Source organism: Canis lupus, chromosome 1 (genome assembly GCF_011100685.1).
Source record: "Canis lupus familiaris isolate Mischka breed German Shepherd chromosome 1, alternate assembly UU_Cfam_GSD_1.0, whole genome shotgun sequence".
NCBI lineage: Eukaryota > Metazoa > Chordata > Mammalia > Carnivora > Canidae > Canis > Canis lupus.
Window position 1 is genome coordinate 91,440,981 of NC_049222.1, and position 23,079 is coordinate 91,464,059.

Sequence of the window (23,079 nt, forward strand, 5' to 3'; positions counted from 1 at the left end):
ATTAGTTCAGCATCAAAATGGGTGAAAACAGAAGTTTGGATCAAAGTCCTGCTTAACTGGATCGACCAGTTACTTGAGTCAAAAATGTTGGAATTGGCTTTCTCTGCAGGGTGCGACCATAGTCATGTGCAACTGCCTGTTAATTTGATATTCTTGGGTATTTTTTACTGCCTGATCACCAGTCCTCATACTCAAAGGTCCACTTAAGTGACAGACAGTAAAAAGAACCTGGGTGGTTTCTGGAAGTTGGATCTCCACTGAAACAGAAGGAGCCATTAAGAAGCCAGCACTTTAGAATGTTGTTTCAGCATAGAGTCAGCCCTGCTGGGGGAAAAATGGATTCACTTTATAATATGAATGGTAAAATCGTAAAATATTTGGTATGACACTGTTTCTTTACAGACTGAGGCTGTTTGTGTCCTGTGTTCTGGTCATCTGAGTGGCGCTGCACTGGGGTTCATTCCCCTGGGTTCGGCTGACCCGGGGTTTGCTCGTCTAGGGTTCGTCTGCCTTCTCTCCCCTATCAGGCTGATTGTCTTAGCTTCTGCCTGGGAAGATAGGTAGCTGTGCCCACGGCTTGGTGAACGTTCCTGAGTGAGATTTCTAAATTGCCCTTGGCCTTGGAAGTTGGGAAGTCACGTTGTTTGCAGTTATGAGTAATGTGTTCCTTCTCCCCTTCCATCAGCAGGCAAATTTTCCTCCTCCCTCCCTCCCTCCCTCCTCCTCCCTCCCTCCCTCCCTCCTTCCCTCCCTCCCTCCCTCCCTCCTTCCCTCCAGCAGCATAATTAGTTGCCAACTTTTTGCAGGTAGGAAGAAGCCAGGACAGGGTCCCTTTAGTTCCTGATTCATGGATGAACTACAGTGGGTTGTTTTGTTTTATTTTGTTTTGTCTTTTCTGGGGAGGAGTGGGCAGCGAGGATAAAGCACGAGTGTGATGTGAGATCCAGAGAGGGTCACCACACTGCAAGAATCCAAGGCATGATGGGAGAACGTGTCGTCTCTTGCCACAGAGTAGACTGCCACCTGGCTTCCACCTCTTGTAGTAACAGCAAGTTTGGGTGTAAGTTCAGGGCTCCTGAGAGACCTGTCCCAGAGTGTCAGCTGGCTCAGTGAGGAATTGTGTGTGTATTTCTTAACTATTTTATGGCTTGCAGATACATTGGCTTCTAATTACAATCCTGATGGCTCATTGTGTGTGTGCTAAGTGAAAAGCATTGTTCTTGATGCTTTCTTTATTTCCTTCATTCACCAAATATTTACTTATGTGCTGGGACTCATGTAGGTGCTGGGGTGGGGAGATGGGGGACACCAATGACAAAACAGAAATCCCTGACTCCTGCCAGTGCTAGAGCCAACCTCACAGACAGAAAGGAATAGGCCTCGGACTACCATTGAATCTTTTACGTTGTGGAGATTGCTGCTAGCTGTATATATGTCATGGAACCTTGGATGGTGCACACAGAACTGGATCGTGATCCTCCCTTGTAGGGAGCGACAGTTCCTGTCCCTTTTTTTTACAAAAGGAGGAACCAAGATACAGAGATTTGCTCAAGATGACACTGCTGAGGTCTCTCGTACTTAGCCACAGAGCTGGGGGTCAAATACTGGTGGTCTAATCCTAGAACCAAGTTTCTCAAATCTCATGTTACATTGCCTCTCGAATTTGATACTGAATGGAATTTTTGAAAGGAGTTTAGAGGATTTTTAAGTAAAGGAAGGGCCTGATTGTGGGGCAGTTTTTAGATGCCACTCTAGCGAGTCAGTAGCATAGTCATAGATGAGTATCCCTTAGAATGGTTTCGAATCTATTATTTATGGTCCTTCAAGCTTTTAAACGTACTATTCATTGAGACAGTGATCCAGTTCCACTAGCTAGATATTGGAAATTGGCTTATTCATTGTCTCATTTGCTTCTCTTTGTTGGCCAAATTTGTAGCTTATTTCTGATGTGTATGGAAAGAATGGCGGGATTAATTGACTTTCTCCCATTAATTAAAACAGTCGCCTGAGAATTCCAAAAGTGGAACTGTTAGGGGCTGCTGGTTTCTTTTCTGAGCTTTTCTGCCATTGTTCTCTGTATCCATAGCCTAGACCTAGGGCCTGGGGCTTTTCAATGCTGATCATTCCTTTTGAGCTTGTAAACGTTTTCACTTTGGGGTGGCACAAATAGAAAATTAAATTTGAGGGGGAAAACATAACCAAAGGGAGCATTTTATTTCCTACTCTTTGCTAGAAACACTACATTTTTTTCATGCCTTGTGCTTTGGCAAAATATATATATACATGTATTTCTTGTAAGAAAAATTTGAAAGAACTTCAAAAATTTCAAACATTTGTGGGAACTGCTCTTCCTTCAGCATAGACCAAAGGGTGGACTTTGAACATTTTCTATAAAAGCTGTTTTGTCAAGAGACAATTGAGTTATTTCCATGGAAAGCAAAAATGTATTATATAATCGATGCCTTAAGTAAACAAAGTAGAGTTAATATCGATTCTGTATCATTATATATATTTTTAATTAACTAAAGAGCCCAGGGGAGGAAAGCTCATTTTCTTAAATGTCTTGATAAAGGACATGACTAAAGTTGTGTTTTCTTTTTTTTTCTCTGCTCACACAGAGGAATATGTAGCTTTCCAGCAATAACTTTAAAATGAGAATTCTGTAAAGGTGATGGTAAAGATTTCACTTGTCAGGAGGGTTGTTACAAATGTAAGAAATTTGAGAATCTTTTGTGTTTATTGCAGATGAGACTCTCTCGGGTATGTACAAAACGTGACATAATCTTAGCTTTTCATTTAGGCTGTCTTTGAGGCACATAGAGGTTAATGGACTAAGATATTGAAATATTTAGGAAATGGGAGATGATAGAATTTTTCATGAGATCACAGTATCTGCATCAAATCTCCTCATCTCACCCACTGTGGAAATACCATGTCATATGAAAAGCCAATTAGGTAGAATGGAAAACATTCAGAGAACTCACAGAATGTTGTATGATTCTGTATTTTCATGACCTGAGAGCGGTTCCAAGTTTACTGGCGATAGACATTTTTAGAAAACTTGCTAAGGGGAATTAGAAGGTTGTGAGCTGGTGACGTCAGGATTTGTCTTCCTGGTGCCAAACACGAGAAAGACATCTCACGTGCTGACCTCAAGCCTTGATACTCTCACGTCTTCAGCCCTTTGGTCCTGGAAGGCGTGATCCACAAATCATTTGGTGTGTGCCAGCCTTGAAACACAGCTGGCTTTCAGTAGCTCCCTGCAAGTTGCCAGTAAAAAGACACACCTTGTCTCAGACAGAGAAGAGAAATAGAAATAAAAGGCAACAATACTTAAGCTCTGTTAGATGACAGTGGCGGGTAGTGTTCAAGTGCTCTTTGTGCCACTGAGTTGGCCACAAAATTCTTCCTGTAGCCATCTTCTTGATTGACATGTAACATCTGATATTGTTTTGCAGAAGGCTGAAGAGATTGCCGAGGGAGGAGAGTCTGCCCTGGGACCAGATGGAGAGGTGAGAGGTTTTGCACCCATTCCTGCTGTGTTCTGCCTCATGAGTCCCCGCCATGCCCTACAGCACCATTTTCTGTGAATACCAACTTCATTTTTACTCAGCTATTCACTTCTAAGTAAAAATAGTAGTACATTAGCATAGTAGGAAATTAGATGAGTGTAAAAGGGGTATACTGGAAAGTAATCTCCTTCCATCTCAGACTGCCAATCAACCGATATTAAGTTTCTTGTGTATGATTCCTGGAATCTTCCGTGCGCATATATGTTTATGAATACATAGAATGTACAAAAATCTTAAGTGATTCTGTAATTGCATTTTCCCCATCAATGATACAGATATGACCCAGTTTCCTTAATCTATTACTAATTTGAAATTATAAAACTCCATAAACACAGTTTACATATTTACATTTTTGTATAGGCTGACGATAGAGCTCCTCTTTGTAGATTCATCAGCACATTCCTAAATGTGATTTCCAAGAATTTTGAACCTTCTCCTGAGTCATGAGAACACAATTACTTACTTATTGGATTTATTTCCTCCAGAAACTCAAAAGTTCTCTGCTCAGGGATTCACATGAGGAAGCATACCCCTCTGAGCAGGGTGGAAAGGCGTTTGTTTCAAACAGCCTTCTCCTCTCACAGATTCTGATAAATCTGCTTGGGGGACTCTTCTAGAATCTGTGCATGTGAGGCATACGGAGAATGTGAACAACCTAGACCCAGTAAAAAAAAGGTCGAAACCACTATTCAGTGCAGAAACTTCTTGAACAGTAAATGTTGCTTAACCACTGTAATCCATCACAAGGAAAGAAAGGATCAGGAGAAGTGTCTAATGTGTACAGCAGTCTCAGTGGGCCGTTCTGGGGGAAGAATACTATATATTGGAGCACTCAGGAACAACACTAATTCGTAAAAGCCCCCAGCCTTACCTAAGCGTGCCTCTCATCGGTCTGTAATTAACAGGCACACGGGAGAGATTTAACTTGTTAGTGTCACAGCGCTTCTACCTCTTATTATCTTTTGGGAAAATTAGCCACCGATCTTGGTGTGACATGCACCTTTTTTTTTTTTTTCTTTTTCTTTTCTTCTTCTTTTTTTTAATCTTAACACATGTGCATTCTGTTTGCTGAAGTTGGCAAAGTGGACATCTTGCTCAGTTTGTTTTGAAATAATGTTCTTACACCCTGCCATGCTGGTTCAGTGCTTTTGCCAAAGTTCTAATTCCAGCTACAGTGATTCCCGATTTTCTCTGAGGCATGACATAAGCAATAAAACAGACTGTGTTATAATAGTTCAAGATAATGGAATATGACTTTTCCAAGGGAGGTGATAGCTACTGGTAGATTTCCTTCTTTATCGCGTGGGTGTATAGACGCCCTTTCACCTGAACGACGAAGGCCTCCCGCATGCAGAGTAATGGTGTTTGCATCTGTTGCTTTAGCACGCATCAAAGAAAAAAGAAAAGACAGTCTGGAGTAGGCCTTTTCTTTTTTTAAAGCCTTTTTGGGCGGATAATCACTAATATATTGTTGTCGTTGTTGTTTTATTCTGACAGTGTTGTGTTGAAGGAGAAGGGAGAAAGAACTTTCTTTTTTTCTTGGTCGCTTCCTATTATAAAATACGGAAGATAAGCTACAGTAGTATCCTGTGTTTCTTATCATGTTTATTTAAGTCCAATTAATAATTACTTTTAAGGAGATAGATAACTTGGATTGCTCACAAATCAAGCATTTCCAAGCCAGCGTCTTGCTTGGGGGTCTGTCCTACAGGTGTAGGCACCCTATAATCAGTAGCGTTCATTTGCATAGGATTACTCCATTTTTTTAGGCCTTTTAAAACAATCCGTTCTCTGAAGTAGGTTAAACACAGCCTCTGCAGTTGCATTTATTCTCTTAATTTTCTGAGCGAGCTATTTTTCATGGAGCATCTAATAATGAACTTCAGCTCAGTCTCAGTCCATCCGCCTGGTTTCAGATGAGCAGAGCTTCTGGCTTTATCACGCGCCCAGGTACCAGTGGCCGAGCTAGATAGCAGGCCCTGTGGTTCCACAGAAGCTCATACTGGCCGCTCACGAGGTGTCACAAATTACATTACCTTTTTCTTTTCCCATTTTCTCAGAAACCACGACTTTGCAATAGGTGTTGGGGAGTGGTGTGTATTATTTGGGGCTTGACAAATGAAACTCTGCTAGATTTAAGTCAGGAGGGAGAATATTAATAGGATCCTGGGTAATCCATTGAATCTCCAGGGAGCCTGGAGAGCATGCTTTGAGGCCCCAGCCAGTGTTCTGCTGTGCTGCTGGTCAGCGAGGCCGTGGCTGACCCTGGGAATTAGCAGGAGCTTGGCACACCCCAGCCGTGTGCTCTGTCCTCCCTCCAGCACGCCTGTTGCTCCCGGCTTCCCTGACCTTCTAGCTCCTAGTTCAGAGCCTTGGTAAGTGTGTCCAGTTGATGGAACTGAGGTCTCGGTGCTGGCACCCTCGCTGCAAGGGAGGCTGGGGCTTTCAGTTCCTTTAGTAGGAGGCTGTGGCCTCCCACCTCCTTCCAGGACTCATTAGGTGATGAACTTTCCAATCATGGAAAAAGGTTTCAGATGCTGGGCAGCCAAAAGCCTGAGAAACAGAATCGAGAGGCTGTCTTTAACACTAAGCAGTGATATGTGTTTTGTTATTTTTTTTCCTCCTTTCTAGCCCATAGATGAAAGCAGTCAGATGAGTGACCTGCCTGTCAAAGTGACTCACACGGAAACTGGCAAGGTCCTGTTTGGACCAGAAGCACCCAAAGCAAGTCAGTTGGATGCCTGGTTGGAAATGAACCCTGGGTATGGCATTAATGCAGAAATATTGATGTCTTTTGGCTTCTTCGATTTTTTGTGGTCCCCGTAAAATCTTGGCACTGAAACAGCATGACCTTCATGGAAATAGTTGAAAGTTATTACCTACATTGATCATTTGTACCTAGAATATGCTAGTTGGGTCATGTGTGTATATATTGTCTTATAATTTCAAAAATTAAGTCCCTTCTCCTTCCCACTTCTTTTCCCTAAGTTACGAAGTTGCACCTCGATCCGACAGTGAGGAGAGCGATTCTGATTACGAGGAGGAGGTATGTAGGCATCTGCATGTACGTGGAGTGTATGTGGGAAGCACCTGTGTCTGGCTATCACTGGTCCTCCAGGGTTGGCCTTTGGGGGACATCTGGAGCTCAGCATGGATCACAGCTGTGACAGTGGGTGCCCAGCGAGGCAGTGACCCCACCTGGGGCTCCTGGCCAGTGGTGGAACTTGACAAATTCTACAGTTAGGTGAAACCAAGAAAACAGAAGCTGGCATTATACTGGAAGTGGTGGAAAGGTCTTCTGGGGAGAACTGGAGATAGGTTCCTTTGGGAAGGTGATACCCTGCCTTACCTGGTTCATGCTGACGCTGATCCCCCAAAAAGTTTCTGGGGTCCTTTAGTCCTAGGAATCTATTCAGAATTATAAGTCTGGAAGCTTAGATGAAAGGGCAACCCACACTTGGTTTGATGAGGTTATCAATCCTCTCAGTTTCTCTTTAAATGTGATTCTTGTTTAAATTCCTTGGATACACCCGTTCCCCAAAGAGAAGCACATCTCTCGGTGTCTTAGAAGGGAAAGGGAACAGTCCCTAAATGTATCTAGAACCTAAAATGGTAATCTTGGCTGCCTTTAACAGAACTTAAGAAATAGCAGTGAAGGTTTTTTTTTAGGATCAACTACGAAATGTGTAATAATTACAAACAGAGGGATTAAAAGAAGATTTTATCTCCTTTATAAGAGCATTGTTAGTGGGTACTCATTAATTCTGTTTACCAGTGTAGAGGGATCTTGGTTCAAAGAGAGTAGCCCTGCCACTCATATAGCTCACCAGAATTTTAGACAATTTTGCTTTTCTTCTATTCCTTTTTTTTTTTCTAAGTTAATCTACCATAAACACTGGTTTAACTTTTACAAAGAAAAGGAATAATAAAAGTTATGTTCAAAAAGAAAGCATACCAGTAAAAGGCAACTGCTTCAGGTTGCATGCTATTTATTTCTTACAGGCCATGTTTGCCCTGAGGTATTTGAAGCTGACAAAAATCAATGTTTAAAATGTTTCTTATTTACATGAATGAATGGGTCCGTTGGAAGATTCTTGTCATTGAGTCCAAGAGGCCAGGAGGGACAGAGGGGCTGCTGAACCCACCGATGCCAGCCCAGGATTGACAATAGGAGACAGCTCGAGGTGGCTGGGAATAGAAGGAACTCTGACCTGGGAGTCTACAAACCCAAGTCCCTATCTCGAGTCTACCACTCTTGGCGAGTCATGTCCCTGCTCAGAGCTGCTTCATTCCTCAGGGCTGTACTGATTCCTCACCTAACACCCCTGCTCCCCACCAGGCATCTCAGTGATCTGTTGTCATAGGTTTGATTGTTAGCATTAATATCATGTCACATCATAGTTTCTCATTCAAGAGTTATGGGGAAGCATAATTCTCTTGAAATCTACTTTTAAAGAAACTCTGCTGGATTATCTGGAAGGATTTAGCTTTCAACACCAGTTGGTTGTGGACATAATGGCTGTAGCGAAGCTTTTAAACAGATCAGCAGAATGTAGTATGCAGTGAGAGGAGGAGGTAATGAATCCTTTGCCAAGTTATCGACAGTTTTAATCTAAATATTCAGAGATATGTGATGTGAAGTCGTCACAAAGCAGTGGGTTTTTTAAGCTCCAGCCCCTCTACCTTGAATGCACGGGAGACATCCCAGTCCCACTGCCATTATCAGAGAGCATTTTTATGAGAAGGGCAGTAGTTAGCCTCTAAAGTCTGGCATTGGAGAGAAGGCTGTAGAATGTTTCTGGGTGAGAGCAGATATGGTCTGCAGGACTACTTTGATAACCAAACTGATAAATATCCATCTGCCATGACGTTTACATAATTATTCTTGGGAGCAAGGGTCCTAACAGATCCTCAGAGGGTTTCTTCTCTTCTCTTGTTAAGTGATTTAAATAGAAATGGAATGGCATATCACCTGAGTTAGATAGGTGTTAAATTTATTTCCTCCCTCAATCATATGTACTCTATGAAGTTGAATACCATTCATCCTCTTTTCAGAAGATGCCAGTCATAGAGATTCCCTTGTTGAAATGGAATCCTTCCCGTGTCTTTTATTCCCTCTCTAGGACGAGGAAGAAGAGTCCAGTCGGCAGGACACAGAAGAGAAAATTCTTCTGGATCCAAACAGTGAAGAGGTTTCTGAGAAGGATGCCAAGCAGATCATTGAGTGTGTATTGCTCAGTTTTCTTTCTCCTTGTGAAAATGTGTGTCATGAGTATCTGGAAGGATTATCTGAGCACCCATGAGAAATGCCCTTCCCCCCAGATCCGCTTTGCCAGCCAGCACCCACCCCACCATGTGATCTCCACAGTACCCCAGAACCCCTCAGCACCCCATCCTCCTCCCAGATCCGAGTGCCAGCTCCATTCTTCACCCCGGCCATCTTCCATGTCAGCTCTTTGCTCATGTAGCTCTAATATGACAACTTGGGGGAAATGATTGCAAAAGAGAACATTTTATTTTTATTTTTTAAATTGTTTTATTTATTTTGTTTAAAGATTTTCTATTTATTTATTCATGAGAGACACAGAGAAAGAGAGGCAGAGACATAGGCAGAGGGTGAAGCAGGCTCCATGCAGGGAGCCCAATGTGGGACTCAATCCCGGAACCCCAGGATCACCCCCTGAGCCAAAGGCAAAAGCTCAACTGCTGAGCCACCCAGGTGTCCCAAGATAACATTTTAAAGTGACGAGATTTAAAAAAAGATAAAAAGCAGAAATAGGCATTGTAATATTTTCTTCTTTTATTTTGGGGCTGCAGGCCCAACACAAGGAAATTTGGTTTTCTTGGTCCTCCTTCACTGAAGGCTTAGAACCTTCCAGTGGCTTCTTCCTGCCTGTGCAGTAGAACACCAGCTCCTTAGAAAGGCTTAGGAAGGGGAAGCTGGCCTGCTCTTTCCCATCTTTCTGGTCATCTTTCTCCTTCCCTCATGTGTCAGGCAAGTTTTGGACAGTGTTCTGTGGATAGGATTTGTCTTTGCATCTGGGGACCCTAGGACAGCCTCACTGGCAGCGAGTTCATCTGCAGGGATGCGGCTCATGCTAATATTGGTCATTTGAGGTCAGGCGGGCCTGTATGCAGGTCCTGACTCTGCCACCTTTTACGTGGCCCAGGCAAATTAATTGACCCCTGTGAGCCTGAAGTTCTCCCACATGCATACAATGGGGTGATGCTCATGTCTACCTTGCTCCCGTCTTGTGAGGGCTACCGATAACGTGTTTTAACTGGAAGACATGAAGGAGGTAATAAATAAACCATACTTACCGCAGCTGTGTGAGGCTCGCCATTCATGCACCATGTGATCTATGGATGATTCTCCACTTTCTCTGTCTCAGGACAGCTAAGCAGGACGTGGACGATGAGTACAGCATGCAGTACAGTGCCAGAGGCTCTCAATCCTACTACACGGTGGCCCATGCCATCTCTGAGCGGGTGGAGAAGCAGTCTGCCCTCCTCATTAACGGGACCCTGAAGCATTATCAGGTAATTGTTGGGGTTTGTGCCTTGTTGGCAGGTCATGGCCCCTTACCTAACTTGATGTGTGTCTTGCACATGTGTAAGTGTGTCTTGCACATGTGTAAGTGGATTGCTTAAGGAGGTTGATGATGGTGAGGCATTTAGGGTCACATTGCTTATAATATGATGATTCTCTCTGTCGCACCTATAATTCTTGCTTTGGAACACTTCTATTTTACCATCGTACCAGGGCAATACCCATTTTCTCTTTCATGAATTTAGGATGAGTTGTGTTTTAAGAAATATGGGCTTAACATTTGGAATGGTTTTTGGGGGGGATCTCTTTGCAATGGAAAACCCAGCCGCACTCTGAGTATAGGGAACATCTGTGCCTTGTCTTGAGGTGAATGAAGTATTTCTCTAAAAACCTCGGTGCTGGCTCTAGTTTAATTCCATGGATTTTCAGCTTCTAGGACCCACTGTCTACATTTATGCTTTTTTTTTTTTTAAGACACAGTGAAACAGTGAGCTTTGATGAAAAGTGTCCTGTAAACAGAATAGACATTTCACTTGATTTGTTGGAATAAGGTCAGCTCCTATCTTCTACCTCCCACCACTTTGGTGTTTCCCAAAGTATGTTCCTGGGAACGTCTGCTTCATGATATACCTTAAAAAGAAAAAGAAAGATAGTTCTGTGGTCAAATAAATATGAGAAATAGTATCACCTGGAGGTAGAATTGCCATATAATTTACTATTGCAAATTCGGATGCTTATGAGAGTAAATAGGGGCCCTTCATATTCATATGAGGCATAGCCAGGACTGTCCTGAGCCAACCAGACCTATGTGGGCACCTTGGCAGTGACCCCTCCTGGTAATCCCTGGTGTGCATGAGCACATTCACCACTCTGCAAAAATAAACATGTAATCGATGATTGTATAGCAGCATCCTGCAGTGAAATAACTTTTGTTCATATGTCCCCTATTAACCACCTGTAAAATTAGTGTCTTTCGGAATATACTTTAGGAAGTATATGCTTAAAGTTCTCCAACTTTTTGGAACCCGGCTCCCCTAAACTCTTAACACTTGGCACTGAGCTCACTGCCACTGTGTGGGGGTGCAGGGTCCAGTGACTATTGCCACAGCCCCATCTTGATTAATGTTAATGTGCCAGCAGTTTGTACCCACTGCTGCTCTTGCATCATCAGTGAACATGTCAACATGATGTGAACGGCACATAATGCCATTAGTGATATTACAGGACTGCTTTTGACCTCGGGGATGTCCTGAAAATGGATATCCCTGGAGCCCACCATGCCGGCTGTAGTAAGGTCACGTTTTCTCCAACGACCATGCTGCTTTCATGGGGTGTTGTTTTCATTGTACTTGGCCTACCTGACATAGATGCTAACTCCTAATCAGTTCTAATAAACTGTTGTGGGTCTGTGCAGGCAAGATGCATTCTTTGGATTATTCATAGATTGCTTTTCATGCCAATTTAATTTTTCCTGCAATCCAACACCTTCCTCATCACTTGTCCTCAGTCTTTCCAAACCCAATTACCCCCATTTCCATCTGTGCGTTTCATGCTTCTGTCCCTCTGCTGGGCTGCTGTAGACTTTCCGAGCATGCCTCCGTGTCTGTCCCCTGCCGTGCTTTTGCTACACGGTCTCCCTTCTTCCTGGACTCTGACCTCCCGCCTCTGATGGATGAGATCCTTTCCATTTCTCACAAACCCATTCAGACTATGGCTCAGTGCCCCGCCTGACTCACTCTGCTCAGGAGTAAGCTTTCTGTCCCTTTGCTCCTGGAAAAGTTTTTGTATCATTAATGGTTACATAACCCTGACATAGAGGGGGTCTTCCTGCTGCCTCCTGGGCAAGTTGCACAAGTTTGGTTCGCTACCCAAACCCTCCATCCAATTCTAGGGTCTACGGACATCCAAGTCACCTCCCACAATTTTTGTGAATTTCTAGTCTCCTCTGCTGCCAGTTTATGCTTCTGTTTTATCTGGGTTTAACACAGATGCAAAATTCAGCCCCTTGCCAGTTTTCATTAAAAAAAAAAAAAAATCCTACTACCACTGTCCAAATGTTTCTGGGATTTAGTTGACTTTCCCTAAAGGTTTGGTGGTCTCAGGGTCCTGTCGCAGGCATGCGGCCCATCCTGCCTGCCCCTGTGATTTCCAATCACTTCCCCTGTACCCTTCTCTGTCTTTGCCCAGTCCCTCAGAGCTCTTCCTGGTTCTCTCATGTCTTAGTGTTGCTGTCGTTCTTCAAAATCCTGTAGGGTGCTTTAGAGTCTTGCATGGTACAAGGTACCCCACGTGGCTTATGAAAGTATTTCTGCAGACTGTTACAGCACTCTCCCTAAGAAAACCTCTGCTCAGTGGGATTGTATAATGTGTGCCAGAACAATTTTAAATAATATTACATGTATTTATACGTATGCCACGTACTTTCAGCCACTTCCTGGTACATGTTTGTATGTGAACGCCGTTTGTCTCCTCTTTGACTGCAAGCTTCTGAATGGAGCCATGCATCTTAAATAGCCAGGCATCCATCCATCTACTGTACCTGCTTGCATGGTCCTTTGCCCAGAACAATCACTTAATAAATATTGAAAATAATTGAATTACTCACTTTGTTCTTACAGAAAACAAATTAAAATGAACATTTCCCTAAGCATAACTTAATTAGCAAGCTAAATTGACTTGAGCAGATATGCATATTTATATATTTGCATATTTACATATACTCAACTTTATGTAATACATAATATATAATATGTATACATAACTATATATATAATATGTAAATATGTATATTGTAAAAATAAAGAAGTATATTGAATTGTTCCTTCCATTTAAACCCAACGTCTGTGCTATGGTGGTGGTATTGGTGTTGGTGGTTGGGAGACGGAAGTGGAACAGATTTGTATCTTCACCCAACCTTTCTTGTATTTACGTCCAAAGTGGCATCTCTGGTGCAGGGCTTTTGTACTTTAAAAATGTGTTGGACACGTTTCCAGGCAGTCAGCTTCCAGTGGGCTGCCCTTGGGGAGCCCCCTGACTGCCGAGTTTCCCTGTGATGCCCGGGAACTCTCTCTCCATCAGGAAGTGTACTCCTCTGGGCCCAGCGCACCCCTGGCTCCCTGGTCACTCGGCTTCCTCACTGAAGGGATCCCACCCTCTGGGGGAGGTGCTTCATTGCCAAGAAGGCTGTTTCTAATGATCTCTGATCTGTGTGCCAAACCTGCCTTCTGGTTTGTTTGTCTCTAATCCTCACATTGGCTTTTTGTTCTTGGAGTGGTTGGAATGGATTTTAGTTTGGGTTTTCTTCATTTATAATAACTCTGGAATGTCATATACTGTGAAATGCTAAGTAGGGATGAGCAGCAAAGCTGCTTAAAATCCCACCAGTATGCTACAGCCCGTCATTTCTAAATCTGATTAACACTTAGCACCTGCCAAGCAGCAGGGATGATTACAGGCTCATATTTTAAATTCTTTCTGTGTTGGTGCTTCCCCCACTTTCCTACTGTGGGAAATCCGACGTATAGCACCGAGGAGTTAAGAAGTCACAGCCTCACTTGAGTTGTATTAGTATTAATTACCTGTGCAGATCTTGGATAATTGAAGCAATTACTCTTCATTTCAGCTCCAGGGCCTGGAATGGATGGTTTCCCTGTATAATAACAATTTGAACGGGATCTTAGCCGATGAAATGGGGCTAGGGAAGACCATACAGACCATTGCACTCATCACTTATCTGATGGAGCACAAAAGACTCAATGGCCCCTATCTCATCATTGTTCCCCTTTCGTAAGTAAAGTCATTTATTCTGTACTTACCGTTCTGTAGGTTGTAGATTGCCCTATCAGTAGCTTGTCCTTGTTTTTCATTTAAGGCAGAATTTTAGCACATAGTAAGATCACCAAGAGCGTCTAATCTGGACTAAGGTTGTCACTTCCCACCCCCGGTCTCTTTTAAACATGGGATAGAGTGATTTGTATCAGCCCTTAGCACCACACCGTAGTCTACACAGCCTGCATGCTGCACAGCTGGCTCTTATTTGTCATCACCCCTTAAGCGGTTCACGGAGCAGAAAGGTTTCGATATCTATATTTTTTAAAGATTTCCTTTGCCTTGTCCTGTTTCCAAAAGGCTACCTTATTCAAAAAGGATGTCTTCTCAAAATCTACCCTTACTGTACAATTTTTTAAAGATATTTATTTACTTTTTAAAAGATTTTATTTATTTATTCATGAAAGACACACACAGAGAGAGAGAGAGAGAGAGAGAGAGAGAGAGAGAGAGAGAGAGAGAGGCAGACACACAGGCAAAGAGAGAAGCAGGCTCCATGCAGGGAGCCCGACATGGGACTCGATCCTGGGTCCCCAGGATCACACCCTGGTCTGAAGGCAGTGCTAAACCACTGAGCCACCCGGGCTGCCCAACTGTACAAACTTTTAAAGCAGAATCTAGATCACAGTCATAACTGTGAGTTTTGAATTAAACTGCCTTCAGTACGACCAGCTCAATGCCAGCGATTTTACTGCTCGAGGAGAACAGGTCTTGCTGGTCTCCATTCAATGCCCAGAGCCAGGGCGCTCCCTCCAAGGTCTTTCCCTGACTCTCCTCAGAGGAGGACTACCTGTTCAGAACCGCCCTCCTCCGATGGTAGTGTCTCTGGCTGTGGGTGTTAGGTTGCACTTCTGTTCACTGAGATCTTTGTAGATCTCGGTGCCAATACAGAGTTGGTCCTTGCAAAACAAAAACAAACAAACAAACAAAAAAACCAGGATTCTGGCTTAGCATTTGCAGATTCTGTCTACATGAGGTGAGGAGTGTCTGCAGGCTTCTGAATCTATAGTATGCAAATCCATAGTATTTAGATGTCCTTCGAATTGTATCTCCGATTCAAGTATATATTTTGCTCTTTGTGTTTTGTGTGTTCTGACTCCTATATTATGGTGATGCTTTCAGGGATTAAAAAAAAAAAAAGGCATTCTGTATTTCTTCCCCTGCTTCTTCTTGACAGATTCATTTAATATTTTCATGTGCTTCTGTCATTTCTTTTTCCTGACTCAACTTTTCTGAGGACTTACGTGGTTGTTCTTAACGAATCACCAAATCACTCGGGCAATTGCTGTTTTCAATATTGAAATTAAGGGTTTCCACCCCCATGTTTATTCATTTTTTAATTTTCTTTTTTCTTTTTTTTCCTTTTTTTTTTTTAAGATTTTATTTATTTATTCATGAGAGACACAGAGAGACAGAGAGAGAGGCAGAGACACAGGCAGAGGGAGAAGCAGGCTCCATGCAGAGAGCCCGACATGGGACTCGATTCCGGGTCTCCAGGATCAGGCCCTCGGCTGAAGGCGGCGCTAAACCGCTGAGCCACCCAGGCTGCCCAATTTTATTTTTTTCTTATGAGATTTCTTATGAACTCACACACACAACTTGTCATGCTTTGGGGGCAGCTTATTCCCCACTTATCTCTTATTTCCACACCTTTCAAAGAAGTATGTAGTTGAAATACTTAATATTCTCTTGCCCCTTTCCAGGTGAGGCCTGAGCATAAATAAGAACATCTTTTTAACCACTGATTTTTATGCCAATGTCTTTTTCTCTGTATGTTTTCTTTTTTGTTCTATAGGACTCTATCTAACTGGACATATGAATTTGACAAATGGGCTCCTTCTGTGGTGAAGATTTCTTACAAGGTTTGGAATGCTTTATTTATATATAAATGTGGAAAAGCAAAAAATAGACCCAATTTTTTTTCTTCCTCCCATATGCACATCTGTGAACTGTATTTGGTTGTAAAGTTTTGTCATGTACATCATGTACCAAACACTGTGAGTTAATCATCCCAAGAAGATTACTGTAATAAACCATAATTACTTTCAGATAGTGAAATGCAGAAGAAAATTGTTAATTATCATATTGCGAGGTTTCTGATGAGAGTAATACAAATGACAAATATCGCACATCCCTCGCGCCGTGCCATGCCCGCTGTTCCTGCAAAGTTCGGCAATTACCCGGGCACCCGGGCTGCCTGCTGCACGCTCCCGTAGAAACGGAGCCTTTCAGCCGAGCAGCGGGTTCTCTGCTACCTCGAGGTTGCTGTAATTTCCTTCTCCGGCTGTCCCCTCACCCTCAGTTTTCAGTGGGAAAGCCTGCCTGTAAAGGGCCTGAAAAGCATCCAGATGTGTGCGATTTTGCCAAGCACTTTGTCGTGGATAATGGATCTGTGTATGATAATGCGTAGATGTGCAATCCTCAGTCGTGTGTCTGGGCTCCATTAAGCCATGAATAGTGAAGCAAAATGTACACATTACTTCCTTTGGGTAATGTATATGCCTACATATATATATATACACTTTTTTGCATTCAGGGCACCCCTGCAATGCGTCGCTCCCTTGTACCCCAGCTGCGGAGTGGGAAATTCAACGTCCTCTTGACTACTTATGAGTACATTATCAAAGACAAGCACATTCTTGCAAAGGTAGGTTTAAAAAAAAAATCTTTTACCTCTAATTATGGGACCATTGCACTGGAGTATAAAGTATTCCCCAAATTATACTCACTGGTATAATTTGATCATTAGATGGCCTCTCTCTCTCTCTCTCTCTATTTTCTATCTCTTGCAGAGTCAGATATATATATATATTTTTTTTTGGTTTTTCTTTGTGTGTGTGTGTGTGTGGTTTTTTTGTTTTTGTTTTTATTATTTTTTTTTTTTTGCATATGTCATTGATTCTGGTTCTCTAACCTAGCCTCTCACAGTTACTGAGTTTATGTCTCTTAAAAAAATTCACCTGGGCTCCTTCTGCAGCTCTTTTTCTCTCCAACGGCCCTGAACGTGCTTGTGGAAGAAATAATTGTTTTTGTAGCCCTGGGTTATTGTCAGCAGCATGACTTCATTCCTCTTGTGCCTTTGTCTCTCCAACGATGAGTAGGCACCTCTCCATATGGTCTTCTCCATGTGAACATTTGTCCAGGCTGCAGCTTTGGTGCTATTCCTGTCTTAGGTTTTTTCCCTGGTAAAATAATGGGCCATTGTTTGGATTACTCCAGGCTGTTTCTGTGACTATTCACTTGAAGCTGAGAAAAAGTTGTTTTCTACCTGCAACATACATGTCTCCTAATTTGTACGTTCTTAAGTTGTCCTTTGGCCAGCAAATAGAAAATTTTTTTTTTCATGTTTATCACCTTGCCCCCTAATGCATTCATTCAGAATACCTTCTTTGGTGGGGCCAGACACAGATACTTCATTTTTCTTCCTCCAGTAATTTCTTTTGCCCCGTGGTGTTCTGGAAGTGCCATAATCTGAAACGAAGTGATGGCCAGAACTGAACAGAATAGCTGTTTCAGGGATCTGTTCTCTCTCTGCATTAAACCTTTGCTCAGGGAACTGAGAGTTCCCTTCATGGCATCACAGGAGATAACATATAGGAAGTGTGCTCCCAGGAGAGGTTTAATAATTGAGATGGCACTGGCAACAATGCTGTGTTCCTGCTCCTCATACTCAGAGATGAATCTGGCAGTGTTGAAAATGACATGTTTTTCGATATTACTACGGGAATGTGTTTGTACATTCGAGATCCTTTAAAAAAATCCTATCACATCTTCTGCATATGTATTTCAGAACTCATCGGAGATGCCTGGTAGTGAGATGAATTGCTTTTATGTGTTGCTAGAGAAATGAAGCTATAGAAAGGGGTAGTGATATTTTGTCCAAGCGGAAGACCCAATTGGCAAAAGAGTAAATTAGCAGAATCGAAGTCCTCTCTGATTCCTTCTTTATTAGATCGTAAGCTGAATTAGGAAAGTAGATGTAGACTGTTTGCTTAAATACATTTTTATCTGCTGGCCCCTTCTATGCTATTGGTAAGCTTGGGATAATTGTCCATACAACTTCATGCTTATGAACACTTTTCTTAGAAATGGTGGAGGAAGAGTAAAACAAAACAAAACCCAACAACAACGCTATGGTAGTTTCTTTTGCCCAAACATCTCAGCCCAACTGAAGATTTTATATTTCTTTTCCCCCGATTTCACTGTCACTTGTAGTGAGAAAGGCAGGGACCATCTAGAATACTCTGCTAGTCTCTCTCTCTTTCTCTCTGGGAGCTTTGGAGCAGGATCCGGGGACATCTGAGCACCAGATGCTTTTCTTGGCCATTGCCACTGTTTTGTAGGGAATGAATAGGCTTAGTGGGACATTCCTCATTGTTCTCACTTAAAGAATCTGAGACCAGTGACCTTGAAGAGGGCTGAAGGGTGAGTTATGAGAGAGGAAGGGGCCTGCATGTAGACTTAGGAGGGAAGATTATGTCATATGGCCATTCTTTATTTTTCAAGTGGTAGTCATGCTAGGAAATGAGATTGTGTTTAATTCCAAAGTTCTGGCAAAAACAGAGGAATGATATTTTAGCGTGGTCTTCACTGCCAGTGAGTATATGCTTTCATTTTAGACATCTTAAAACAGTGATCCTAGACCTGGCAGGTAAGGACCTGGCAGGTAAGGCATATGTCTGAACTGAGAGACTCCAGGTTGCCAGGCCTTATTTTTTTTTAAGAGAAGCTGAATGTTCAGATTGTTATGTGAAGTATTCCAACTTTTAAATGTTAGCAACTCATTCAAATTAAGAAGAAAAAAAAGAACACTGAGCTGAGCCAAGCCCTAACCGTATAACAATAGAAGCAAAGGCATGAAGCCAGAGCATCTCAGCTATGAGTACCGACTGTCGCCATCTTGGAAGATCAGTCATTAACTTCTGCTTCAAGTGGAGAAGCAGAAAATCTGCTCTTCTATTCTTGCTATGAGCAGAGGCAGCACGAGCTCTACATCCGGTAGAGCCATCATGGTATGCCATCAATAGAAGGAGTATTGGTTGCGGAGACACGGGAGCTAGTTAGTCCTGGCCCAACTATTTCATTCTGGATCCAAGTTCCCTTCTTTGGGAAGGGCAATTTGGAATCACATGGTCCCTAAGCAACATCATTACTTTGACATCCCATTATCACATGGTATATCACATGATCTATCAGGTATGGGAAACAGACTGTTGAGATTTTTTTTGTTATCCCAAGAAGAATCACACCATATTATGTACCAAGTATGACTACTTTGGTTTTCCATGCTACCACTTGCCTGTTGGAAGTGGTTTTATTTTCCCTCACTCACTGTGTTGGTCCTTGGTCCTTCCTCTTGTGTTACAGATTCGGTGGAAATACATGATAGTGGACGAAGGCCACCGAATGAAGAATCACCACTGCAAGCTGACTCAGGTCTTGAACACTCACTATGTGGCCCCCAGAAGGATCCTCCTGACTGGGACCCCACTGCAGAACAAGCTCCCAGAACTCTGGGCCCTCCTTAACTTCCTCCTCCCTACCATTTTTAAGAGCTGCAGCACATTTGAACAGTGGTTTAATGCCCCGTTTGCCATGACTGGAGAAAGGGTACTGGTCTAACTTTTGTATTTTCCACTGTATGACAATGAAATGAATGTAAAGAACCCAAAGCTGAGAATGTTAGAGCTGCAGAAAACCCACAGGGTGATTGACAACTAAACACTCATCGTTGGGTGCATGTGTTCACTTTCCAGGGTTATTTTCTGTCCTAAGAAAATGGATCTAGTGATGAGTCTAGGATCCTTAGTCTTTTGCCGACGTGTTAATCAGGCCACTAGAGAACCATCCTGAATGATGGGATGCTTATCTAAATGGGCCACAGGGAGGATGAATAGAAAGATATTTGCTAAATCAATTTAACTAGAGCAACCGAACCAACTGAACACAAACCTTGAAGCAAATATTTCCTTGTAGTAAACTTGGGCTTCTCTTTATAAATGGTTTCCCTGTGAAGAGTTCGTGTGTGAAACTGCACTAGCTCACACTAACTTTCAGTACTCATTTTTTTCCGGTTTTAGTGTGAACCTCAGTTCTGTGTCCACAGCAATACTCCTCACATCCCGGAGTACCCGTTGCCACGCTTCTTATTCTCATTCCTCTGATCATCTATCTCCTCTTGGAGCTCATTTATGAAAGGAAGACACAGGCCATTTTGCAAGAAAAGAAATGGGCACCTGTCCTTTTGATTAGTGGTTTCTCAACTGTGGGAACGAAAAGCCACTTAGAAAGCCTTCGGGACATTTATGTTGGAATGTTCAGCACTTTAATTCTCAAGTGCATTGTAAGGACCTCTGCCTTTTGTCAGTAATTCATTGGCTGGCCCATTTGTAGAAAGTAACGTCAATCAAGTCTGCCCCCTAGAGGCTCATAGGGAAAGGTGGCATAAGAGGTTCTAGAGAAGGTTCTGTGTGAGGAGGACTGAACAAGATGGGGCAGAGGGAAGAAGAGTGAGGAAGAGCGGTATGCACCACCAGCATACACTCAGTCTACTCTCTTCTTTTTATGTCCTTGTTGCTTTGGTGTGTTTCTGCATCGAGATGATCTAAGTTAGGAGCCTAACTTAATGCTCCAACATTGAGTAAGAGCACATGAACTTATGGCCTCTTTATTTGGGTTCTGTTTCAGTCTTCAGTAAGGCCTTGTTGCAGTCATATCCAAGACATTCTCAGCTGGGGGACGCCTGGGTGACTCAGTGGTTGAGCATCAGCCTTCGGCTCAGGGCATGATCCTGGGGTCCCAGGATCAAGTCCTGTAGCGGGCTCCCTGCAGGGAGCCTGCTTCTCCCTCTGCCTGTGTCTCTGCCTCTCTCTGTGTGTCTCTCATGAATAGATAAATAAAATCTTAAAAAAAAAAAAGAATTCTCAGCTGGGAGACTGGTGGCTCTGGTCCATTTTCCATGGAACTCCACATTATGACAAAGACCCCCATTAAGAGGCCATTTTATTACCAGCTGGCATGTGGGAAGAGGATTCTGGGGTGTGCATACCAGGTAGAGAGAGACCTGGCCTTAATGTACATAAAATTTCAATCACATATCTCAACAAAATAATAAACATAACCCTAAAGCTTTATTTCATGAAACAGCATTAAAAAAAAAAAAACCAATAGCAACATGTCCAACTCATCTGAGGTTCTCTTGTAGGTGGACTTAAATGAAGAAGAAACCATATTGATCATCAGGCGTCTACATAAGGTGTTGAGACCATTTTTACTGAGGAGGCTGAAGAAAGAAGTTGAGTCCCAGCTGCCAGAAAAAGTATGTTGCAAATTCAAAAGCTGTGTGGTTTTTTTTCCCCCTGCCGATCTCCCAAGTACGTGTGTCTGAAATTGTGTTTCTGAAACAGCAGGCTTGAATTTTAGTCACAGGTACCTTGGAAATAGCATAAAGGACTTTTTTTCTTCCTTAGAAGCTAGAGGTCTGGGGTACCTGGGTTGCTCAGCAGTTGAGCGTCTGCCTTCGGCTCAGGTTGTGATCCTGGGGTCCTGGGATCGAGTCCCACTTCGGGCTCTCTGTAGGGAACCTGCTTCTCTCTCTGCCTATGTCTCTGCCTCTCTCTCTGTGTGTATCTCATGAATGAATGAATGAATGAATGAATGAATGAATGAATGAATAAATAAATAAACAAATAAATAATCTTTAAAAAAAAGAAGAAGGAGGAGGAGCTAGAGGTCTTAGTGGAGAGAGAGAGAGAAGTGACATTTTCAGTATTTTCAGCCTGGTTTCCCAAAACTTTAGGGCCAGATTTTATAAAATTACCAAATTCATCGAGCATCCCGACATTTTATCTTTAACTGACATCAACTCAATGTTATATTAGTTTGACATTATATTTTAACTTTAGATTTTCTTTTTTTCAGTGATAATCTTGTTAAGTTTACTCTGGCAGGCGCCACAGAATTGATCTGCTAGTGAGTCAAGCAGGGTTATGGGTTTGGGGCTTGCATCATCCTCAAAAGGCCTCATAAACATTGAGCAGTTTTCCTAGAAATGTATTTAATGCATGTGAGATGCTTATGATGTCACTCTTCTGATAGTTAAGTGAAAAACAGAGTTCCTGCAAATGGCAGGCACATCATCTAATTATTCTTGGTCATGGTTTTTTTCCTGCACCATTTAAATCAAGTCCCTGTGAATATTTTAAGCAGGTATTTTTTTCATATCACATTTTGCACACTGACTTCTCAGTGCTTTAGAATGTCTTTTGACCCCTTTACTCTACATTTTTTAGTTTGGTTTGGGTATTAGTTTAATGTTTCTGATCATATTTTTGGAACCATACACTTCTGAGTTCTCAATTTTATCCTCATAGAGATAGGTTGTTTGGCTTCGCCTACTATTTGTTGCATGAGAGATATTTGGATCTGAGTTTTCTCTGTAGAGAAGTCAATTCTGAAAAGTGTATTTCTGCATTGTTGTGTTTTTCTGTGTAATGACTGGGGGTGGGGTGGTGGGTTTGGTACAGATTGGTTCCTCCTATTCATTTCCTAAGTGGGAGTTGACAAGATAGGGTACAAAGTTGATCACTTTATTGAGAATTCTGTTCCCAATTCCCCTCTTCATTAACAGTCAGGGGAAAATAATTAAAAATAAGCACAGTTCTTATACCATGCTTACCCCAGCAGAAGCCTAAATATTTAAGTTTTTTATTTTGCCACTGAATGCATCTTGGGGGTTGAATGCTGTTGATATTTTTTTGACTTCCTATGGTCTTGGCATGTTTGGGTAACTCTTACTGTTCACCATAGACCTAGTTACTGAATAAACTGGGGAATGGGTCCAGGGGTCATGTGGCCTCCTTGAACTATATTCCTGGCAAGGGGTCCTGCAAGGTATAGAGATGGATGTCAACTATTTTGTGTCCTAGAGTTCTTTTGTTTCTTTAGCAGAGATATAGAATAAAAGGTGGTTAACTAAAGGTCTTCATTTATTCATTCTACAAAACTTCATCTTATTTACTTAATTTCTAAGACTGGCTAATATAGATTTTTAAAAGCATATCACAACTTGGGAGTTTGCCCTGTTTTAAGAAAATCCATTCTATAAAACTCCAAACCTGCCCATCATAA

At 42.4% G+C, this 23,079-nt stretch overlaps 1 protein-coding gene across 6 annotated transcripts in view; it reads left to right on the forward strand.

Moving 5' to 3' along the window:
* SMARCA2 (SWI/SNF related, matrix associated, actin dependent regulator of chromatin, subfamily a, member 2) overlaps window positions 1–23,079 on the forward strand; it is a 174,898-nt gene that overhangs the window by 50,504 nt on the left and 101,315 nt on the right. For all 6 annotated transcript variants that reach the window (XM_038527171.1, XM_038527166.1, XM_038527167.1 and 3 more), the window contains 10 exons: window positions 3,459–3,512; window positions 6,204–6,334; window positions 6,561–6,618; window positions 8,696–8,796; window positions 9,965–10,112; window positions 13,745–13,908; window positions 15,746–15,812; window positions 16,487–16,597; window positions 19,318–19,560; window positions 21,155–21,268. In XM_038527171.1, the coding sequence (XP_038383099.1) occupies window positions 3,459–3,512; window positions 6,204–6,334; window positions 6,561–6,618; window positions 8,696–8,796; window positions 9,965–10,112; window positions 13,745–13,908; window positions 15,746–15,812; window positions 16,487–16,597; window positions 19,318–19,560; window positions 21,155–21,268 (1,191 nt within the window). The remainder of the gene's footprint in view (window positions 1–3,458; window positions 3,513–6,203; window positions 6,335–6,560; window positions 6,619–8,695; window positions 8,797–9,964; window positions 10,113–13,744; window positions 13,909–15,745; window positions 15,813–16,486; window positions 16,598–19,317; window positions 19,561–21,154; window positions 21,269–23,079) is intronic.